Source organism: Geotrypetes seraphini, chromosome 2, assembly GCF_902459505.1.
Source record: "Geotrypetes seraphini chromosome 2, aGeoSer1.1, whole genome shotgun sequence".
NCBI classification, from domain to species: Eukaryota; Metazoa; Chordata; class Amphibia; order Gymnophiona; family Dermophiidae; genus Geotrypetes; species Geotrypetes seraphini.
The window spans coordinates 4,503,425-4,528,034 of NC_047085.1; the positions used below are offsets into that span (position 1 = coordinate 4,503,425).

The following is a 24,610-nucleotide window of genomic DNA, read 5'->3' on the forward strand; positions in this document are numbered from 1 at the left end:
CCCTCTCGTTCTGTCAGTCCATCTATCTAGCTGTTTGCCTATCTATTGTATGGTTTGATATGTACTCTTATTTTATAATAATGTACCCTGTTTTAAAGTGTACATCGCTTAGAAGTATTCTAAGCGATATAATCAAATTTTAAATAAACCTGAAAAACCTGAAGCTTTCGCCTCCTTACATAACTTCCTCTCAAAGTTTTACTGGGGGGGGGGGGGGGGCGTAGAAGCCAAAAACAGCTTTTTCAAATGTGTGTACCTGCGAGATTGGATTCTCGATCAACATATGTATACATGGACACCTTATGAGCAAGCATGGTATTTTCCTTGGCACTTTCTTCTTTATTTTGAAGGAGTCTGGGACTGGTTTTCCTAAGTGTTGAACTAAGTTTTCTCTTTAATAAAATGCTGAATTATTTAATTTAATTTTAATTTAATTCTTATATACTGCTAATAACCGTGAGGTTTCTAAGCGGTTTACAAAAATGATGCATTAAAAGATACAATAAATAAAAATAAATAAGATAGGTACTTGGAAATTCCCTAACTGTCCCAAAGGCTCACAATCTAACTAAAGTACCTGAAGAAACAATTTATGAAAAGTAAAGATAAAAATATAAAGACAGAGGTAGAGATAGAGATAGAAATGAATATTCCAACAAGATGGCGGCCAGTTAGGTCATCTTCTGTGCTGTCTCCCTTGTCCTGCTTTTGTTTTTGTTTTATTTTGCCTTTATTGATTTTTCTTTTAAATTTCTTTTTTGTTGGTTTTTTGTTCTGTCTCTGCTGTTTTCATTTGGGATTTCCAGTCTCGTTGGTGTTTGCTTCTTTTGAGCTCACCTACTGATTTCCAGTTTGACAATTGCTCTTATCTGGCAGCTGAGGGAGCCGTTGCCTGATGCCTGAATGGTTCTATGGTGGCGGTTAAGAGTTGAAGAATTGGGTTATGTTTAGCTGCAGACCTAACTTATATCGTGTTCTAGCCTGCCTGCACTGGGTGTTTTAGCTTGGGCATTCTAGCTTCTTATGGCTATCTCAGCAAAAAATGACATGTAACAGAAAGACTGCAGGGCTTAGATAAGTGACCTGCTAGTGTGAGCTTAGGACCAATGATTGTTAAGAAAAGTAACACGTGAAAAGTTTTTTCTAGAATTCAGTTGTATAGCCAGAAGAATTTATAAATATCTCTGTAACTTCCTGGTTTCGGGACCTCTGAAGCCAGCTTGGGGCTCAAGGGTCCGCATATGCTGAATAAACATCTGTGCTTTCTTCTAGAGAATGACACGGTGACAAAATTCATCACCGTTCCCGCAGATAACCGCGGGAAACCATCTTCATGTCATTCTTTAAGGAGAGAGGGAAGAATCAGAGTATGAATGGCCACAACCACTGACCCGCAAGCTTTGCTTTGAAGAATGCTGGTGTAGAAGGATTGAGGTTGAAATAGACACTAGAAAATGACATGGGATTATTTCCCGCGGGGACGGGAACAGTGATGAATTTTGTCAGCGTGTCATTCTCTACTGGCTGCCCAAAGTGACCTTTTAATTTCATGCCCCTAGGAGTGCTTTGCCCGTGTCTCTGCATCATGGTGTGTTGTTTGCATCCTTGTGGGTGACATGGAGGATGTGGGTTGGCTTGGGGGGGGGGGGGGCTCTGCTATGGTCTCAGACTTACTCCCTCTTCGGGGGGGGGGGGGGATCTACAGTGCCTGTCTGATAAAGATAATGTTAGTCTGGGGGGTGACTTAGCTACGCCATGGCCGCTCACTTGGAGAGTGGTGGAGCCTAGACATCTTTTTGCTTTTAGCCAATGAACCCAGTAGGTGCCCTTGCTGGAGGTGAGGGCTGGGGGACCACCCTAAATTAATTTGGGCAGAAGTTCCTAGAGTTATCTGTCCAGTCTTCATTGTTTGTTTTAGTCATTCTTCCATTTCTTTAGCCGCCTCCTCCTCTGCTCTCCAGTTCCCTGAACAGGGACGGCTTTCTTCTTGGTGTCCCTGGCTCACCTGGGCTGCTGAGGACTTGGAACTACGACTCCCGGCATGCTCTTTCTGCTGCAACGTGTAACGTCAGAGTCGGCCTAGTACACTGCATTTGTCGAAGGACGTTCAGGAAGTGCCGAGTTGAAGGGCGGGGCTTCTGCACATGAAGTAGAGGGCGTGGAGCCGAGACGGTGACGCGATGCGAGGGGCGGGGCAGAGGGCGATCCTGCACTTACGCTGGCAGCGCGCGGCGGCCGTGCGTGACCCTGGGCTAGAGCGCGCGCTATGGGGGACCGCGGAGCAGGAGCGGCGGGACCGGGGCGCAGGAAACGGGCCGGGGCTCGGCTGCTGAGCAGCTCGAGCGTCCCTGACCCGGCGGAGGTCGAGAGCCCCGGCAGGAGGAAGCTGGCGGCTGAGAACGGCCGCGAGAGAGGGGAACCCTGTCCGGCTCCGAGCCAAGCCGCCCGCTCCTCCGACGCTCACCTCAGGTGAGGGGAACCCCTTCCCCCCCCCCCCCCCGTTGCCAGGGCAACTCAACGGCCTCGGCCAACCCCTCTCGAGTCAGTCCTGGGCAGGGCATATGCAAATGAGGTCGATGCCTATTGGTTGTGCCTATCCTGACTGGCATGGTCAGGATTTCCCCAGTGAACAGGGACTTGGACTAGCCTCGTGCCCTGGGTTCTCTTGGACCCTGACCTTGGGGTGATTTTGCACATCTGCTACCAAATGGCAGATGAAACTCAATGCGAATTGGTTTGGGAGAGAAAGTTGTCTTTTGTTCTTTTCTCAGACCCAGTAGGAAGTGCTAAGTAGAACTATTTTACATGAGGTTGTTGAGCCTGTGAAAAAAATGAAGGCCAGTAAAAAGATTTTGCCTTGGGTTTAGCAAAGAAATAAGTTCAGCCAAAAGACGCTACGAGACCGTTGAAAAAAGTTTTAGACAGTATTTGCACAAAATTTAAACAGGCCAAGTCATTACTGTATATTGAACATTTGACCAGTTAAATAAATAAAAATAAAAGCTCCCAAAATGGTATGCCCCCACCCCTTTTTATGAAGCTGCTTTAAGGTTTTTTATCGCCGTAAAAGCTGCATGCTACCTATTATTTATAGGGAGGTTGTGAGTTTGATTCCCACTGCACACTTCATTGCCCCAGGGACAAAATAAGGACCTGTCTAAAACATGTAAATTGCTTTGATTGTAACCACACAGAAAAAGCGGTATATCAAGTCCAATCCCCTTTACTAGGTTGATTGAAAAAGAAGGGAATAATGCTAACCCCTATACCAGGGATCGGCAACCTTTTTAAAGCAAAGAGCCAATATATCCTAAATTTTTGACCCAAGATTTAGAAAGATCTGCAATGGGTAGAGAAGGGGGGTTGAGATATTCAAAGACTCTTACTCTCTTCCCTCTCCAAGGTCTAGCTTCTTTCCCTTCTTTATCTCCTCCAACCCCTCGCAGGTATCTGCACCTCTCATCCCTCCCTTGCCCCTCCCCCAACCCATAGCCAGGCCCCTTTAATCTTCCCCCCCCTCGGGCCTACTGAAGTACCTGGTGGTCCAGAGGGGTCTTCTTGTCAGGAGCATGGCCCACTCGCTCCTGCCTCCACGCAGCTGCATTCTAAAATAGCTGCCGTGACCTTTCACGGCTGCTTGTGGAATTTCCTATAGTACTGCAAGCTGCTGCGACAGGTCATGGAAGACAGTTGTGAAGAGGCAAGAGCAAGAATTCCCCCCACTGGACCACTAGGTACCTCAGTGAGGAGGGAAATTATGGGGTTGGGAGGAAGATTAAAGGGTCGGGACCTGGAGAGCCACAACCACATGGCAGAAGAGCCGTATGTGGCTCACAAGCAACAGGTTGCCGACCCCTGCCCTATGCCTAAGAATGCAACATCCAAGAGATGATATTGATAACTATAGATTGGTTGCTTGTATCCTTCTGGTCAAGGTTATGGAGGGCATTGTTGCATAACAGCTTGTGTATTTCTGAGTTACATGACTCCCAATTGAGTTTTAGACATTCATATAGCACTGGCATAACAGCAGAATTTTGTAAAATTGGTTTAGAGGTTTTTTGAAGAGTAGATCTTAACAGGTTAAGATGATAGGCTCTGTTTCATCTCCCTGGACCACAGAATGTGGAGTTCCACAAGGTTCACCATTATTGAAAACATTCATTAAGATGACATAAGTTGTTTATTGAGCACCTAAGAAACCATTTTTTTACATATTGTACAGTGAGAAGGTTAGCATCAACAAACAGAAATGTTTTAAGGTCTTTTTTGAAAAGATTGAGTGAAGTCTGAGATGGTTAAGAAGGGAGATATTTCAACAAAAAAAGATAAAACCGCAAGTAGTACAGTATCTGGAAGCATTTCTCTGAATGTAGGAGCAACAAGACCTTTTTTATTGATGGATCTCAAAGTTCGTGAAGGAATGTAAGGAGTCGGATGTCTACTAAAGTAAAGAGGGACTTCAGCAGTACATGTTTTAAAAACAAGTTGAAGTATTTTGTAAGTAATACGATTACATTTAGGTAGCCAGTGGGCTGATTTGAGAAGGCGAGTAACATCAAATTTCCTGTGACCAGTTATTAGTTTGATAGCAATATTTTGAATAAATTGGAGTCTTTTTAATCCTTTAATCTGAGTACCTTTTATATAAAGAATTACAAGGGAATAAATTAAAACATTAATTGCTGATGGATGTAGAAGAGGACGGAAAGGAGTTATGTATAACCGATGAGATCTGAGAAGTATACAAAAGAGCGGAGTTTAAGATAATTCCTAGCATATGAATTGTGTTAACCAATGGGACTGGAATATAATTTAGTAGATTCAAAGAAGAAAGAGATTGATTATGATTTTTACTAAATAGTAATATTTTGGACTTAGCTGTATTAACAATTAGTTTGTTTGCAAACCAGTTGATCAGGCGTTTCAGCTTTTTTACTGAAGGATCTATGATAGATAAAATTTGGATATCAGCATACACATTTGTAGTCTAATGATTGAAGTGTAGCTAAAAGTGGACATAAATACTGTAGATGTTAGAGAGAGTAGGAGAACGAATAGATCCTTGAGGAACTCCTAATGGAAGAGTAATATCGTGAGAGAGATTTGATCTAAAACAAACAGTTGGTAAGATATGATGGAAACCAGTTAAGTACAGTATCACTAATCGCTAAATCCTGTAGATGAAGCAGGAGGATAAAGTGATCTACAAGTTAGAAAGCTGCAGATAAATCAAGACATAGCACAAGCTAAATACAGTTTTTCTTCTAAGTGGTAATGCCAAGGAGGGCTGTCTCAGTACTAAAACCAGACTGGTCAAATAGTCAGTGGGGAGCTCATTGGCATAAGGGAATGAATCCCAGTGCTGGTCAGACTTGTCCGGGCTGGGTGAAGGTTGTACAACTCCAGTATGTGCGAGTGGTGAACTGTGCAGCTTTGGAGAGGGGAGAAGGCATGTTGACTGGTAAGTTGAATACTGTCAGCAATACATCACATATAGTCACCGTAATGGTTGTCATGTTGATGACCTCACAACCAACATTTAAACATGGGTGACCTATATAGAGTGATGGGCATGGCTCTGATCACCTTGATTGTTGGGCAGAATGGATGGACCATGTCCTGTCATTTACTGCGTTACTTTGTATGTGAAATGGAAGCAAACAAAATATGGCCTCTTTGGATTAAAAAAAATAAAATTAACTGCATAAATTACATTTTTTAAATGATTATCTGGCTACACACGTAATTAGGTTTATTTGTATGTTCAAATAAATATATTTCAACTATGATTTGATGTAGGTAAGACTTTAAGCTGTTTCTGAAGATAGCTTAAGATTCATCATGCAAAATGGCTGACACAGTAAGCTTGTCAAGCCCATCTGTGAGCTCTGAGTCGTCATCTGAAATTAGAGATTAAGGCGGTGGTGGAATCCATACGAGTCAGAATTGCAGCAGTTCCTTGGCAGTCAAAGAAGCTCATGAGCGCCTGTACTCCATGGGGTTAGAATGTACGGTGCATCAACAGAGGACAAGCGACCTGGAGAAAAAGGCATGAGACCAGGTTAGGAATCGAGAACAACTGCAAAAGCAAATTACAGCTCTGGAGAAAAAGGAAGATGATCTTGAAAACAAGTCTTGTAGAAAAAATTAAGGACTGATTGGAATACCAGAGTTTGTTGTTGACAGTGAGTTGAGAGGATATTTGGAAACATGGATACCAAGAGAGCTCTAGTTGGATGACCAGAGTAGGCCTTTCCATGTCGAGTGAGCTCATCGGATTGGACCTAGGAGGCTGATAGAAGAGCATCCGTGACCAGTTATCTTCAAAATTTTAATCTTTGCTCAGAAGCAGGCTGTGTTGTAATAGAGAAAGACACCTTGGTAGCGGAAACCCTTGTAGAACATACACTCTGAACGGTGAGACCTTAACTAGAACTGTTACAGAACAAGACCTGGGAGTAATCATTAGTGAAGATATGAAGGCTGCCAATCAAGTGGAGAAAGCTTCATCCAAGGCTAGACAAATACTGGGTTGCATCCGGAGAAGTTTCGTCAGCCGAAAGCCCGAAGTGGTAATGCCGCTTTACACGTCCATGGTGAGACCACATCTGGAATACTGTGTTCAATTTTGGAGGCCACATTATCAAAAGGATGTGCTGAGAATAGAGTTGGTTCAGAGATTGGCCACTAGGATGGTCTCAGGACTCGAGGATCTCCCATATGAAGAACGTCTAGGTAAGTTGTAGCTATACTCTCTCGAGGAACGCAGAGAGAGGGGAGACATGATATTCAAATAAGTTACTGGTCGTATGGAGGTGGAAGAAGACATTTTTTTCCTTACAGGACCTATGGCGACAATAGGGCATCCGCTAAAAATCAGGGGTGGGAGATTTCATGGTGACACTAGGAAGTATTTCTTCACCGAAAGGGTGGTTGATCATTGGAATGATCTTCCACTTCAGATAGTAGAGGCCAACAACGTGCTCGATTTTAAGAATAAATGGAACTTAGGATAAATTAGAGGTTGGGACTTTGGATCATCTTTTATTCTACTGTCCCCATATCTTAGCCTTTTGGAACTCAATCTGGGATCAAATAAATTGTTTATTGGAAAACCATGTAGCGTTATCATATGATACTGTGATATTTGGAATGTCTATGAGAAAAAAGAGTCAGATATCAGCGTGTAACAACAAACTTTTAATGATTTTGACTGGAATTGCCATCCAACATATTACTAATAACTGGAAGGATCACAGTAGGCTTAATTTTAATTTTTGGTGGAACTCAGTATGTCACATATATAGAATGGAAAGATCAATAGCGGTACAGAATGGAAATTATAAAAATTTTATTAAAATATGGGAGCCATTAACATCTTTAACAACCTTTAACTTCAGAAAAGGAAACTATGAAGCAATGAGGGAAATGGTAAGGAAGAAACTTAGGAACACTTCCAGGAACTGGAAAACGGTAGAAAATGCCTGGTCTTTTTTCAGGGACATGGTGAGCGAGGCGCAAAATCTGTATATCCCCAGATTCAGAAAGGGGTGCAAAAAGAGTCGAACAAAAGACCCGGCGTGGATAACTAAAATAGTGAAGGAAGCGATAGGAAATAAGAAAAATTAATTCAAGAAATGGAAAAAGGACAAAACTGAGGAGAACTGGAAAGAGCACAGGAAGTATCAAAAGGAATGTCACCGTGTGGTTCGAAAAGCCAAAAGAGAGTATGAAGAGAGGCTAGCCAGGGAAGCACGGAATTTCAAACTGTTCTTTAGATATGTTAAAGGGAAGCAGCCGGCTAGGGAGGAGGTGGGACCGCTGGACGACGGAGACAGGAAGGGTGTGGTGAAGGAGGAGAAAGAAGTAGCAGAAAGACTTAACGTGTTCTTTTCGTCCGTATTTACAAATGAAGACACATCCAACATACCAGAACCCGATCAATTCTTCAATGGAGATCAAGCAGAAAAATTAACATCCATGGAAGTGAGCCTTGAAGATGTACGCAGGCAGATTGAAAAATTAAAAACTGACAAATCCCCGGGTCCGGATGGAATCCATCCAAGGGTTCTGAAGGAACTAAAGGAGGAAATAGTGGAACTACTGCAGCAAATTTACAATCTATCCCTGAAAATGGGTGTGATCCCGGAGGAGTGGAAGATAGCCAACGTTACACCTATCTTTAAAAAGGGATCAAGAGGAGACCCGGGAAACTACAGACCGGTGAGTCTGACCTCTGTTCCGGGGAAAATGGCGGAAGCACTGATAAAAGAAAACATCGATGAACATTTTGAAAGAAACGAACTTCTGATAACCAGCCAACATGGTTTCTGCAAGGGGAGATCGTGCCTAACGAACTTATTGCACTTCTTCGAAGGAATTAACAAATGGATGGACAAAGGAGACCCCATAGACATCATATATCTAGATTTCCAAAAAGCCTTTGACAAGGTGCCCCATGAACGCCTACTCCGGAAACTGAAGAACCATGGGGTGGAAGGAGACGTACATAGATGGATCAGAAATTGGTTGGCGGGTAGGACACAGAGGGTAGGAGTGAAGGGCCACTACTCTGACTGGAGGAGGGTAACGAGTGGGGTCCCGCAGGGCTCGGTGCTCGGGCCACTGCTATTTAATATATTCATAAATGATCTAGAATCAGGGACGAAGTGTGAGATAATAAAATTTGCAGACGACACCAAACTATTTAGTCGAGCTCGGTCTAAAGAGGACTGCGAAGAATTGCAAAGAGATTTGAACAAACTAGGAGAATGGGCGACGAGATGGCAGATGAAGTTCAATGTTGAGAAATGTAAAGTATTACATGTGGGAACTAGAAATCCGAGGTACAACTATACGATGGGAGGGATGTTAGTGAAAGAGAGTACCCAAGAAAGGGACTTGGGGGTAATGGTAGACATAACAATGAAGCCAACGGCACAGTGCGCAGCAGCCGCTAAGAGAGCGAATAGAATGCTAGGTATAATCAAGAAGGGTATTACTACCAGAACGAAAGAAGTTATTCTGCCGTTGTATCGGGCGATGGTGCGCCCGCATCTGGAGTACTGCGTCCAATATTGGTAGCCGTACCTTAAGAAAGACATGGCGGTACTAGAGAGGGTTCAGAGGAGGGCGACACGTCTGATAAAAGGGATGGAAAATCTTTCATACGCTGAAAGATTGGAGAAACTGGGACTCTTTTCCCTGGAGAAGAGGAGACTTAGAGGGGATATGATAGAGACTTACAAGATCTTGAAGGGCATAGAGAGAGTAGAGAGGGACAGATTCTTCAAACTTTCGAAAAATAAAAGAACAAGAGGGCATTCAGAGAAGTTGAAAGGGGACAGATTCAAAACAAATGCTAGGAAGTTCTTCTTTACTCAACGAGTGGTAGACACCTGGAATGCGCTTCCAGAGGACGTAATAGGGCAGAGTACGGTATTGGGGTTTAAGAAAGGATTGGACATTTTCCTACTAGAAAAGGGGATAGAAGGGTATAGATAGAAGAGTACTATGCAGGTCCTGGACCTGTTGGGCCGCCGCGTGAGCGGACTGCTGGGCGCGATGGACCTCGGGTCTGACCCAGCGGAGGCAATGCTTATGTTCTTATGTTCTGTCATGATTAATGCCATTTTCCTATTAATTACACACCATTCAGTATTGGGTGGGGGGTGGGATTCAAATTATATGATCTTATAATGAATAGAGGGTTTTGAGGGAGGGTGGGATGAGGGTTACATTTTTTAATATAAGATAATGATAAGATGTTCAAGTGCTCAAGCTAAATGTGTTTATTATGAATATTTGTACTCTTGATGAAAGTTTTAAAATGAATAAAGAATTAAAAAAGAAAAGAATAAATGGGATAAACATGTGGGTTTACTTTGAGGAAGTGCTTAGGAAGTGGGTTATTTGAGTGGGCAGACTTGGGCCGACGGCCCTTTTCTGTGTCATACTCTGTTTCTATCCATCTTCCATCTCTGTCCTCCCCTTCTGTTTCCCTTCCCTCCTCCAGAGGTCTGGCATCTTTTTCCTTTTTTTCGTCTCCATCCCTGCAGCTGCAGCGATGAACCCCACCATCCCCAGATTCACCATCTCTCCTTTTCTTAACTACCCTTTTATCCAGTATCTCTCCCTCCTTCCCCACCACCTCAGGGTCCACCATCTCTCCCTTTCTCTTCCCAACTACCAATATCTCTAACCCCCACTCCACACCATCCCTTGTGTCCAACTTCTCTCCCTTTCTGTTCCTTCTCTCCCTCTCCTCTGTTTTTAGACCCATTATTTCTTCTCCTTCCCCCCAACAAACTCAGTTCGGCATATGCATGTCTCTTTTGACTCCCCCCTTCCCTTCCTCCATGTACTTCTACACCAAGGCCATCCCCGAATGCTAAGAACATAAGAATAACCTTAATGGGTCAGACCAATGGTCCATCAAGCCCAGTAGCCCGTTCTCACGGTGGCCAATCCAGGTCACTAGTACCTGGCCAGAACTCAAGGAGTAGCAATATTCCATGCTATCGATCCAGGGCAAGCATGTTTTCTCCCTTTCTAGCGTCCTCTGGTTTCCCAGTCTCATCTTCAAAGATAATTACGGCAGCCTGCAGAGGATATCCAGTGCTGTAGTGATCCTAGCAGGTTGCCGTTGTCCTCTGCAGCATGTTCCCTCTGCTGTGGTCCGCCCCTCCTCTGACGTACGGGACTGCTGCAGAGGGAATGTGCTGTGGAGGCTGACGGCAGCCTGCTAGGATCGCTACAGCACCTGATATCCTCTGCAGGTTGTTGTAATTATCTTTGAAGATAAGACTGGGAAGTCGGAGGATGCTAGAAAGAAGGGGGAAGAGATGGTGGACAATGGGCTGGAGAGAGGGAAGGAACAGAAAAGGTATTTTCTCGCGGGCCAAATTTAATTGCACTGTGGGCAAGATTTGGCCTGCGGACCTGAGTTTTGACACCCCTGATCTAGGATAAGTAGCATAAAACTATTTTACTGTTTTGGGATCTTGCCAGGCAGTTGTGACCTGGTTTGAAACAGGGTACTACTGTATGTATTGTAAATAAACTTTCATAACTTGGGGGATAGGCACGTGGGATCTCTTAGAAAGAAGAAGAGAGAGTGGTTATTGCGGATGTGCATACTAGACCAGTGTTCTTCAACCGCTGGTCCGTGGACTGATGTTGGTCCACAGAAATTTTCTGCCGGTCCACAGGGCCGCCATGTCTGTTGGGCAGAAGACAATGTTCTTTAGCCACCGGTCCATGGTGTGATCAACACGATGTCTTCGGGCCGGCTCCCTGAATGCTGCAGTGCACAAAGCCGTGGGAAAAGACTCCTATGTGCGTCCTGCGCCTGAACCGGAAGTCTTCTCTCTGACGTCACAAAGTCAGAAGGAAGGCTTCCAGACGAGGCGCGGGACACTGCCCACAGCTTTGTGCAATGCAGCACTCAGAGAGCCGCCCGAATACGCCGCATTGATCGCACCATGGACCGGCCCGAAGATAACACCAAGAGGCAGGCCAGAAGGCAAGGCACAGCATGGAGGGAGAGAGACAACAACGATAGGGGGAATGCTTTAATTTTTTTATTTAGTGATTGATTTGTTTGTTCAGGAAGAAATGCATTTGATTCTTTTCCTCTGGGGTTGTACTGCTTGCATAGTCTTGCATCTTAGAGTTTGTTTGTAAATATTAGTAGTACTTTTAGTTTTTGGTCCTGCATTTGCATGGGGTTATCTGTTTTCTGGTAGGAATGAATGTTGAAAAGCATACAGTTTGCTTTGTATATTTTAATTTTGTGGTTAACCATTAAGTGTTGTTAATACGATTATATTGTGTGTGTATATATAAAAAATGAATGGAAAAAATGGTGTTACAATTAGTACTATTATGGGGGCGGGGTCTGGGGCGGAGCTTCAGTGGAGATGGGAACGACTTAGCCCAGTGTTCTTCAATTGCAGGTCCACGGACTGGTGCCGGTCCACAAAATAACTATTTTATTTCTGCCGATCCATAGGTGTCAAAAGGTTGAAGAATACTAGACTAGACTATGTTTCTATTTTTAATAAATCACAGGCAATTACAAATTCTCCCTCATGTTTGTGGAATCAGGATGCATAGTCCAAGTAATGTGGGATCTTTTACCCTAGCTAAACAAACCTCGATCATAAATACTAAGTCTATCTGAAATAAGATCACACTGCCTGTCTTTTTATTGGCCAATGAACACACATTAAAATAAACAACTTAATGAGGCCCATGCAGCAACCTTGTAAGTGCTCATTATCCTCCGCCCCTTCACTCTGGGACACCCTTTTGTGTAGTGAAATTTGTGTCCTACCTAGACCCACAGATAGAGTGGCATATTAAATACATATACCAAAGTACTGCCCTGCCCCCACCCCCTCCCCAATATCTTCCATCTACAAATTGGCTGCAATTCAAAATCAGCTTTTTTGATTAGAGGCTGTGTTGGAGGCATCCTGTCAAAGTGACTCATAGCTGTAGGATGCCTACATGAAGAGCAGTGTGTCTTGTCATTTCCTCCTGTTCTATAGAAAATAATGCTGTTCTTATATCATTTTCCAATTTTTTCCCTGCAGATGCCACAAGTTGCAAGAATCTTTGCTCAGCTCAGCCAGTGGCTTCAGTAACTACAGGGGGATTCTGAACTGGTGTGTGATTATGCTGGTGAGTATGAAGCAGTTGGGGGTCAGAAGCTTGATAAAATAAGGAGTTCTCTTTCCTACTTCCCTGTTAACTTTTCACTCTGTTTAGAAAGGCTCCAGGGCAAGATGTTGGTGCTTCTTTCAGAAGCAGGATTGCATTGGGCACACAAGGAGGTGATGGAACATTTCCAGAGCTTACATTCATGCAGAGTTCTGAGCACATGTAGTCCTTTTTGTGTGGCAGTCCTAAGAAACCCAGAATCTCCACTGTTGAAAACAGGATTGTGGGCCACTTGGTTAGTGGCAGATGAAATTTAATGTGGGCAAAGTGATGCATATTGGGAAAAACAACCCAAATCACAGTTACCAGATGCTAGGGTCCACCTTGGGGATTAGCGCCCAAGAAAAGGATCTGGGTGTCATTGTAGGCAATATGATTAAACCTTCTGCCCATGTGCAATGGTGACCAAAAAAGCAAACAGGATGCTAGGAATTATTAAAAAAGGAATGGTTAACAAGACTTAAGAATGTTATAATGCCCCTGTATTGCTCCATGGTGTGACCTCATCTGGAGTATTGCGTTCAATTCTGGTCGTCTTATCTCAAGAAAGATATAGTGGTGCTAGAAAAGGTTCAAAAAAGAGCGACCAAGATGATAAAGGGGATGGAACTCCTCTCGTATGAGGAAAGACTAAAAAAGTTAGGGCTCTTCAGCTTGGAAAAGAGACAGCTGAGGGGAGATATGATTGAAGTCTACAAAATCCTGAGTGGAGTAGAACGGGTACAAGTGGATTGATTATTTTTTTTTTTTTTTTTTTTACTCCATCAAAAATTACTAAAACTAGGGGACACTTGATGAAGTTACAGGGAAATACTTTTAAAACCAATAAGAGCCGCACAACGAGACAGGCAGTCCCGTGGCCGACCAAGCCACAGTCAGCTGGAGAAGGATCCTTGCCAAGCTCTTTAACTGTCGGGAAGCCGTGGTACATGGTTGCGAGTCTTGGGCCGTGAGTCCGAAGGGGCATGGCCAAAGGGACAGAGCATGCCCCTTTTGAGCCCCTTTGGAGCCCAAGAGGAGCAGGGAGCGGGTTATTATTGAACCCTAACACTATGGGCAAAAGGAAACATAGAAACATAGAAAAATGATGGCAGAAAAGGGCCATGGCCCATCTAGTCTGCCCACACTAATGACCCACCCCCTAACTACCTCCATGAAAAGATCCTACATGCCAATCCCATCTTTTCTTAAAATCTGACACACTGCTGGCCTCATTTACCTGTTGTGGAAGATTATTCCAGCGATCAACCACCCTTTCGGTGAAAAAATATTTTCTGGTGTTGCCATGAAATTTCCCACCCCTGATTTTCAACAGATGCCCTCTTGTTGTCGTGGGTCCTTTAAGAAAAAAGAGATCTTCCTCCACCTCGATATGGCCCGTGACATATTTGAACGTCTCGATCATGTCTCCCCTCTCTCTGCGTTCCTCGAGTGAGTATAGCTGCAACTTACCCAGTCGTTCCTCATACGGGAGATCCTTGAGTCCTGAGACCATCCTGGTGGCCATTCGCTGAACCGACTCAACTCTCAGCACATCTTTTTGATAATGCGGCCTCCAGAATTGTACAAAGTATTCCAGATGGGGTCTCACCATGGATCTTTACAACGGCATTATGACCCCGGCTTACGGCTGATGAAACTTCTACGGATACCGCCCATGATTTGTCTAGCCCTGGATGAAGCTTTCTCCACTTGATTGGCAGTCTTCATGTCTTCGCTAATGATCACCCCCAAGTCACGTTCTGCTACAGTCCTTGTTAGGATTTCACCATTTAGGGTGTAAGTCCTGCATGGATTTTTGCCGCCAAGGTGCATGACGTTGCATTGTTTGGCATTGAAACTTAGTTGCCAAGTCTTTGACCAATGCTCGAGTAGGAGTAGGTCCTGCGCCATACTATCGGGCATTGAGCTCTTGTCGGGCACTGTGCTTTCGTCTATTGTGCTTTTGTCTACAATGTTGCATAGTTTGGCGTCATCGGCGAATAATGATAGGCCTGATGGATCGTCATCTTTTGTCTCAAGTTTCTTTATTTTTGATATATTGTCTTTGAAAACAATTGTCTATTTGGTGTACAATATAAAAAGATTAGGTAAATAAAAGCAATATTTTATCAAATATTAAAAATACTAGATGAATTCTGAGTAACTAACGTACATGAGATGGCATGAAAGTAGGGGAGTGAAAGGTTGTTTAAAATACATCGAAGTAAAATTAATAAAAAAGGACGGTAAATGGGGAGAGGCAAAAACATTAGGAGGGGAATCATTTCAAAAGAAGTACAGTGGTACTTTGGATTACGAGAATAATCCGTTCCTGACTCTGAGAAGTTGAACTTTACTATCCGTTTGAATTGGAGAGGAGTCGATACAGATGGGTAGACATAAGTGTTCATCTGGAGAGGACGAGAAAAGGACACTAGTAGTTTTAAGAATGTTCAATGAAAGTTTGTTATGCTGTTTTAGCATATGTGGAAGAGCAGGTAACTTTAGATATTCAAGCTGCCTCTTTATTTCTCAGGGGAATAGTCACCACATCCTCAACCATTACATCTCGTTGGGAAAGTAGAGTCTGCCCCTCACTGGAGGGAGCAGTCTCGGTCACCCTTACAATTATCTATGGCTGTCTGGACAGCACCTTCTAACGATTCCATCGCTAAAAATAATAAATACGCGTCGTCAGTTTATTTTTTCAGTCACTGCACCCCAGACTTGGAATTCTCTACCGAGCTTTATAAGGGAAGAATCTAATTTAGGAAAATTTAAATGTAAACTAAAAACATTCCTGTTTAATGACGCATTTATAAACTAACTATGCTTCTAATCGTCTTTTTAAATAATCATGAGAATCTCATAAAGTTTTCTTTCAAGTCTCATTTCCAATTTTACTCTTCTACTAAATTTTATCTTTTTAAAATTATTATCATTATCCCTCCCTTATGTGCTTTCCCTTTATGTATATTCTTTTTTATTTAAAATGTAACTTCTTCCCCATATTTTCCTCTTGTCTCCAGTTTCGTCAAATTTGTTTTTTAACCTTGTTAGTATTATCTTCTATGATTCTGTTTTTACATTGTAATTTTATCATATTGTACATCGCTTCGAATTTAGATGAAGCGATTAATCAAAAACATATTAAACTTGAAACTTGAAACTTGAGGTTTCAGGGCAACCTTTATCGGGAGTTAAGGGCCTGACTCCTGTGCAGATGGAAATGGAGCCGGATTCTTATGTTCTCCCTAAAGATAAAAATTATCACTCTAAACCAGGGGTGTCCAACCTGCGGCCCTGTGAAGTATTTTGTGCGGCTCTGGTCGAGGGCGATGCAGTGTTTTCCTCTGCTGTCCCCGGGTGTTTACCGTCTTGCCAGCTCCCTCCTGTGTCTTGCTAGAGCGTTTGCGCATTTGTGCGGCCCCAGAAACATTTTTTTTTTTCAGTCAATGCGGCCCAGTGAAGCCAAAAGGTTGGATACCTGCTCTAAACGATGTATGGCTAAGTGTCAATAGAATTAAGTCTTCATTACAGAAAACCGTTTTGAATTTGTCAATTTTCATTTGATATTACTGTAAAAATTTAATGAGCATAAAGGTAAACTAGGAGAAACCACTAATAAGTTAGAAAAATTAGATCAAATTTCAGTGTTCTCCCCAGGGCCTTTCAGCCGGGTGCTACGCCCTGCTAATTTAGATGACCGCCCGGCTGTCATCTATCGCAAATCCTGCTGCTGATGCCGTTGCTCAACATAAAAAAACAAAAAAAAACACTTCTCACCGGCTTGGAGACGCGAACTCAGTGATTTGTATTTATTTCACAGGCAGCTGCCTTAGCCCATAGCGAACTCGTGCTTCGGGGCTCTAAGATGTGCGTGCCGGCTTCCCTTCTCTTCCCTCCGAAACCGGAAGTTACATCCTGGGGGGGGGGGGAAGAGAAGGGAAGCCGGCACCCACACCCGTAGAGCCCTGAAGCATGAGTTCGCTACGGGCTAAGGCAGCTGCCTGTGAAATAAATACAAAGTAGAGCCCTGAAGCATGAGTTCGCTACGGGCTAAGGCAGCTACCTGTGATATAAATACAAATCACTACCGATTTATAAGCACGGGACGGGGACGGCACATCAGAAGCTGATCTGACGGGCACTCCTCAGGTTGCCTCCAGTTTTCCTCGGGAGGCTACTGAGCTATTTTGTGTTTCTTTAACCAGGCTCTGTCCTCTGATTGGGTATGTTTCCCTGTCTCCAGAAAGCAGAATAATCCTGCTGCTGAGTGTAAACAACACCTCCCACAAAGCTGCTGATAATGCCTCTGCTCAGATGTGTGGCTGCAGCGAGTCTGGGACTGCTCTGGGAGAAAAAAAAAAAGTGTCAAGTTCCCTTCAGTTCCGGCAAGCAGGGTGATCAAGACCACGTGGGGGGTTTCTACTTCGGGAAAGTTTAGTTTTTGGTCTCTTAGATTGTTGCTCGGTTTGTAACGTCATTTTTTTCTTGAGAGGGAGCAGAATCCGAGTTGTTTCTCTGCCACTTCAATTTCCTGGCGAAGGAAGGGGCTCAGTTGCTCTGATCTTTCCTAAGTCAAAGCAAATGCCCATTGACCCCCAAAAGTGGCAGGACGGCAAGTCATTATTAATCAGTTGTATGTATTTATGGGTAGCAATGAGAGTTTTCTCTCTGGGTTCCAGTGCTGTTTGCTATTTGAACTGCAGTGCTTAACGTGTGCAGCTCAGAAGAGAGGTGTGTTTTTGTGGGTTTAGAAAAAAAAAAAAAATCCTATCCCTTACAATACAGGGAAAAAAATCTTGGCAAATCATCAGATGAGAGCTGCTACTTGAAGCTCCTACGATGGTATGATTTTGAAGTGGAGGGATTTTCATGCTGTGCATTTTGCACAGATGTTGGTATGAGTTAATGATCGCACAAACTGGGCTATGTGCCCGGCTGCTGTTTCCAAGTCCATGACAGAAATCGAGTTTTCTCTGGGCTATTTTCAAAACTTCAGGCCAATGAAAAGTTTGTGGATGCTTTCTCTTTGATAACTGGTACACTACATCTATCATGACACTAAGAGCACTGAGCACTTTCTCTTTGAAAAAGTCATCCAAGAAAATAAGTATTCCCATAGATTTAAACCTTCCTTTTCTGGAAACAGCATCTGGGTAAATAGCTAAAAAAATTGCTCTGGGACTGGGTAAAATAAGGATTGCCCGGATCACACAGACCTCGCACATCTCTGTGGCATGGGGTCTGCAGGGCATTTTAACACCCGCAGACCTCACGGTTCCCGCTTACCCTTGAAGTAAGCAAATTTTTAAGGATGTGAGGTAGAGATCCGCGCGGTTCATGGGGCCTGCAAAATCCTCGTTTTACCCTGTCCTCTAGGTTTATGTGTTGTCACTATGCATGTCATGCACAAAATACATATTTTTTTGTGGTGTTTTGGGGGACACGAGTGACTAATTATACTTTTCTTGGTTCTCTCTTTGGTATCAAACAAAGTTGTTCCTTAAGGATCTTTTTCCTGTACATGTTCTTGCCCTAGATGGAAACACCAGGGATGGACTGTCATACGAAAGGAAGGGCAGAGAGAGTGGACAGTGGATGCAAGGGTCAGAGAGAGGGTAGACAGTGATGCAAGGGTCAGAGAGAGGGTGGACAGTGGATGGAAGGGATAGAGAGCGAGAGGGCAGAGGCTGGGTGGAAGGGGCAAAGAGAGATGATTGATGTTGCATGGAAGGGTGTGAGGACAAACGCTGAATAGAAAGAAGAGAGTAAAGAGAAGATGATTAAAGCAGAAACGACAAAAGGTAGAAAAAATTTTTTTTTGTTGCTTTACGTAGAATCAAGTAGTATTGTAACTATTGATTAAAGTTTATACATAGGAAATGGAAATGAGGCAGTTTTTTGGGACTAAACCCCTTTCCTCAGGTCAGGACAGGATACCATAACAGTTGTATACTGTACAGTCATGAAGAAAGATTTGGCCTCTGAAAGCTAATTGAAAAATGGATTAGTCCAATAAAATGGTATTTTCTTATTTCTCATTATTTGTTTTATTTCTGTTTGTTAATTTGTAAAGTGGTGATTGTTATATCAGTTTTTTCAAATTTACCTCTACTTTCTTTATATTTTGCTCAGTAATAAGGGACATGTGCCACTGTTTATATGGTGTTGCATTGTATGCAGTCTGGTTTCTTGGTTCTGTTTAACTTTTGTCTACATATTTCTATTTTTAGTTTGTGATTATTCCATATTGGGCGAGAGTGTATCTGTGTTCTGTGTGTATAAAAAGGACATGGCTTTCTGTTAGCAGTGACTGTACAGGATGAATTGACTGTGCAGGATCTGGCTTTAGTTTTACAATGCGTGTGTTGGTGCTCTAGTGCTCACTGCAGTGTTTAAGATGCTGCCTTTTCCTAGGTGTACCCTTGTTGTGTGACTCAAAGATTATTACTAAAAATATCTTTTTTTATATAGAGGAGGGTTTAAAAAAATGATCAGCACTGGCTGTCATATATACTAGGTACGCCACAGGATTTAATGACCCTATTCTTACTTTACTATTGACTTAGGCATTGCCCCTCCCTACCACCACACACCCCACTATAAAGAATTAAATTAAAATTGTATTAACATCAAGCAACTTTCAAATGACATTAAAAGCAAATAAAAATAAAATGTTTTTAATACATTGCTAATTATTACCTGCATCTTTACCTAAACTGTTTTGCCCTAGCTCGCACTTTGATCTTAATCTGCTACTTTATTATTTTGCTGTAGTGCAATCACACAGGTCTCCTTCATGGCTCAGTAACACCTCTCCATAAATTATGTGGAAGAGGTCTGGAAGTGGGGATTGCATCTATTTCATATCCTCAGTGAGACCTCAGGAAGGAACATAGTAATCAAAACATTATTAGAGGTGCTGTAGAGCCATTTCTTCTATGACTGGATGAGCTATATTTATCTTTTTTTTTTCTTAGTTGTTTAAATTCATGCAGAAATAAATGGCTAGATTGAACCCAATGACTTCATTAACGCATTTCCCTTTTAAATTGGATTTGCTTCGCAAGTACCGGGTAAGAAAGACATGCTGAAATATGATGGAGTAACTATTCGCCTTAGCCAGGATTTTTCGATGGCACTACAGGAGAAGCGCAAACCCTATTACCCACTTTGTACTAAACTAGTGGAACTCAAACATTTCAATTCCAGTATCTAGCGTTGTTGAAGATTTGTATTAATGGGGTTTGGAAAACTTTTGATACCCCGTAGAAACCTGGCGCATATATTACCACCTTGGAAGCCCCTGTTTCAGGAGTCTCTTGACTTATAATAATAATAATTTTTATTTTGATATACCGTCAAAGCCATAATAGATCGAGGTGGTTTACAATAAGAAGAGCTGGACAATTAGCGAAGATAGGCACAATGAAACGTCATTGAATACAGTGTTAGAGCAGGATACAGAGATAAGAGGAGCTGGAACAATCAGCACACGATCAGCGAAAATAGGCACACTGTAAAGTCGTCAAGTACAAGTAGGCAGGGTACTAAGAAGGCTTGAGAGATCTTGGTTACAAATTGGTTAGAGTAAAAAGGGAAAGGGCTTTAACCCTTTCAGGACCAAGGGACATATTTGTCCCATAACTTTAAAATCCTATAAATTTTGATTGGGATAGTCTACAGTTCTAAATTTGATATGTACGGATTCCATATGATACTGCCTTTATGTAAACAAACTGGTTCCGACATTCATTCATTAGCGTCGTTGCCAGATTGACGAGAAGATTCACTTGCCACACTGTCCATAAGCCAGAAGTGTGATTTTTTTTTTTTAAAAATAATGATATTTCACAAAAAAAATCAATTTTTTGGCATCTGCAAGCCCTTTTTACCATAAAAATGTCGTCAAAACCACAAAAATTGGCCTACGATCCTTATGGTCCTGAAAGGGTTAAGAGATCTTTGTTGTATAAGTTAGTTTTTACTAGTTTTTTAAAACTTAGGAGGAGGAGAGGAGTGTGTAATAATGTTACCAAGCCAATTGTTCAGATGACCTGCTTGGAAGGCGAGTGTTCTGTCCAAGAATCTTCTATATCGGCAGGCCTTTATAGATGGATGGATAAACATGTGGATTCTGCGTGTAGGCCTAATGAAATAATCCATGTTGAAATGAGAGAGCAAGCACATAGGGGCCAAACCAAGAATAGATTTGAAACAAACACAGGTGAATTTGGACAGAACTCTTGCCTTCAGGGGCAGCCAATGAAGTTCTTGATAGTAGGGGGTAATGTGATTCCATTTTTTAATACCAAAAATCAATCGTACTGCTGAGTTTTGAATAATTCAGAGTCTTTGTAAGGTTTTCTTGAAAGACCCCAAGTAAATGATGTTGTAGTAGTTGAGCATGCTTAGAATGGAGGATTGTACCAGTAAACGGAATGAAGTTGTGTCGAAGTACTTTCTGATAGTTCTTAGTTTCCATAAAGTCGAGAAGCCTTTTTTAACCAATAATTCCGTGTGTGCATCTAGAGTAAGGTAACGGTCCAGAGTCACTCCCAGAATTTTTATGAAATCGACAATTGGAAAGACTTGTCTGTTCAAAGAAATTGAAGAATCTTTGATTTTGTCATTCGGACTCACCAGGAAGAATTTGGTTTTTTTCTGGGTTGAGTTTCAGTTTGAATTCTGTCATCCATTGTTCAGTTTGCTTTAAAATAGAAGCCAGATGGTTCTTAGTCTCAGAAGTCAGGTTTGTTAGGGGGAAAACTATGGTGATGTCGTCAGCATAGATGTAAAATTTGACTTTTAAGCTTTGCAGTATATTACCCAATGAGGCTAGGTAAATGTTAAACAGTGTAGGGGATAAGTGTAGAGGGTAAATGTTAAACAGTGTAGGGGTACCCTGCGGGACTCCACATGAGTTAACCCAGCTGAATGAATAATTGTTGTCACTGTAAACTTGGTACGATCGTTTAAAGCCCTGAAACCATTTTAACACGTTATCCGAAATACCAGTTGACTCCAGACAGTCAATTAGGATGATGTGATCAACTAAGTTGAAGGCACTACTTAGATCAAATTGCAGGACTAGTGCACTTGTACCCTGACTTAATAAGCTGTGGAGGGAATCTAGCAGTGAGGCAATAACTGTTTCAGTGCTAAAACCGGAGCAAAAACCTGACTGGTTATCATGTAGTATGTTGAATTTATCCAGATAGTTACTAAGTTCTGGTTAACCAAACCTTCCATCAGCTTTACAAAAAATGGAATGGATGCGATGGGTCTGTAGTTCGATGTCAGCTTGAAAGATTTCTTTGGGATTTTTTATGATCGGAGTGATTAGAATCTGGCCTAAGGTATCAGGGAAGGTACCTGACAGTAGAAGAGAGGTAAGCCAATTATGTAATTTTGGCTTTGAAGGCGACTGGAGCAGCTTTCATAATATTTGGAGGGCAACAATCTAATTTGCAGTAGGAATCGGCATATTTTGAATAAAATTTGCAGAATTGTTGCCAGGTATTCTTGAGTGGAGTGCCTTGTTTGGTGATGTATTTCAAACTTGATAGAATAATAGTAGTTATATGGCTGAATGACTAATAGGCCAGGTTGCCCTAATTTTCTTGTGTTGGTGGGCGACTCCATTAGTATCCTTCATGGTAAGGATATGTGGGGGAAATTGGTTTGGGGTGGGGAGTTTGGAGGGTTTGTTTGTTGGGAACAGCAGCTATAATATCTGGTTTCCCAGCACGACCGGGCCGGCGTGGGAGCCCTGCTCCGCCCCCCCGATCCCGCAGGAGGACTACATACTTTAAAAAGACACAGCGCCAGCACCCGCCATTTCCCAGCACGACCGGGCCGGCGTGGGAGCCCTGCTCCGCCCCCCCGATCCCGCAGGAGGACTACATACTTTAAAAAGACACAGCGCCAGCACCCGCCATTTCCCAGCACGACCGGGCCGGCGTGGGAGCCCTGCTCCGCCCCCCCGATCCCGCAGGAGGACTACATACTTTAAAAAGACACAGCGCCAGCACCCGCCATTTCCCAGCACGACCGGGCCGGCGTGGGAGCCCTGCTCCGCCCCCCCGATCCCGCAGGAGGACTACATACTTTAAAAAGACACAGCGCCAGCACCCGCCATTTCCCAGCACGACCGGGCCGGCGTGGGAGCCCTGCTCCGCCCCCCCGATCCCGCAGGAGGACTACATACTTTAAAAAGACACAGCGCCAGCACCCGCCATTTCCCAGCACGACCGGGCCGGCGTGGGAGCCCTGCTCCGCCCCCCCGATCCCGCAGGAGGACTACATACTTTAAAAAGACACAGCGCCAGCACCCGCCATTTCCCAGCACGACCGGGCCGGCGTGGGAGCCCTGCTCCGCCCCCCCGATCCCGCAGGAGGACTACATACTTTAAAAAGACACAGCGCCAGCACCCGCCATTTCCCAGCACGACCGGGCCGGCGTGGGAGCCCTGCTCCGCCCCCCCGATCCCGCAGGAGGACTACATACTTTAAAAAGACACAGCGCCAGCACCCGCCATTTCCCAGCACGACCGGGCCGGCGTGGGAGCCCTGCTCCGCCCCCCCGATCCCGCAGGAGGACTACATACTTTAAAAAGACACAGCGCCAGCACCCGCCATTTCCCAGCACGACCGGGCCGGCGTGGGAGCCCTGCTCCGCCCCCCCGATCCCGCAGGAGGACTACATACTTTAAAAAGACACAGCGCCAGCACCCGCCATTTCCCAGCACGACCGGGCCGGCGTGGGAGCCCTGCTCCGCCCCCCCGATCCCGCAGGAGGACTACATACTTTAAAAAGACACAGCGCCAACGGCGCGCCGCCGTTCGGCGTGCCGACGAAGGCGCACGACAAAGGCGCATGCGCCTTAGTGGGCGCCTTCGTGGAGCACCTGAGAGGAGCACCAGTGGACCTTAGAGACGTGAGCACCCACACCCCGGAGACCACTCCACCGGACCGCCTGCCTACCTCCTACCTCCATTATAAGGTAAGGAGCGAAAGATCCCCCGCTCCTCCCCCTACAACCAGGTCTCTAAGAGAGAACCACTCCCTCTACCTAACAACTCGTACACTCCAAACCTGACATCAAACATGAAGCCCTCCCGAAATACACACAAAATAGCCACCATCCTGATAATCCTCCTCATTTCTAGCTGGAATACAACAGCAAACAACCTGCCCACCACAACCTCAACCGCAAGCACAACCAACTTCCAAATCCCCAACAGAAGAATACTCACACCAAGATACCCAAACCACCACACCAACAATCAACACCCCATCACTGTTATCTGGAGAAGAAGATCAACACCCCCGAAAACAAAACCTCAAACAACCACAACAACACTCATATACCCGGAAACAACTTACATTCCACAGACAAACACGACCTCCCTTACATGTGCCTATGTCAACATCAGATCTCTAGGACCCAAAACAGAAAACATAAAAAATTGGATAACAACAGAAAAACTTGACTGCCTATTCCTCACTGAAACCTGGCTAACCTCAGACACAGACCCTAGAATAAAAGAAGTATGCCCGCCGGGATACAAAATAACAGTAACCTGCAGAGAGAAAAAAAGAGGAGGAGGACTAGCAATAATATTCAAAAACTCCATAACTCTAAACATACTCGAGAAAGTATCCACTCCACAAATGGATTTCCTAGCGTGCCAACTCACAAACTCAACACAAAAAAACCCTCTAAACTGCCTGCTCTGCTACATAACACCAGGAAACTGGACCACAGTGAGACCCGAATTTGAAAACTTCATCTACCAAAATTCACTAACAGCTGATTTTAACCTCATACTAGGAGACCTAAACCTACACCTAGAAGACCCAACCTCCATACCAGCAAACAACTGTCTA

General features: G+C 43.7%; 1 protein-coding gene across 1 annotated transcript in view; it reads left to right on the forward strand.

Annotated features, from left to right (window-relative positions):
* The first annotated feature begins 2,162 nt into the window (after positions 1–2,162).
* Positions 2,163–24,610, forward strand: part of DGAT1 (diacylglycerol O-acyltransferase 1) — a 286,769-nt gene continuing 264,321 nt past the window's right edge. Inside the window, exons 1-2 of the mRNA XM_033933026.1 lie at positions 2,163–2,469; positions 12,603–12,690. Coding sequence (XP_033788917.1) covers positions 2,267–2,469; positions 12,603–12,690 — 291 coding nt within the window. The 5' untranslated portion in view covers positions 2,163–2,266. The remainder of the gene's footprint in view (positions 2,470–12,602; positions 12,691–24,610) is intronic.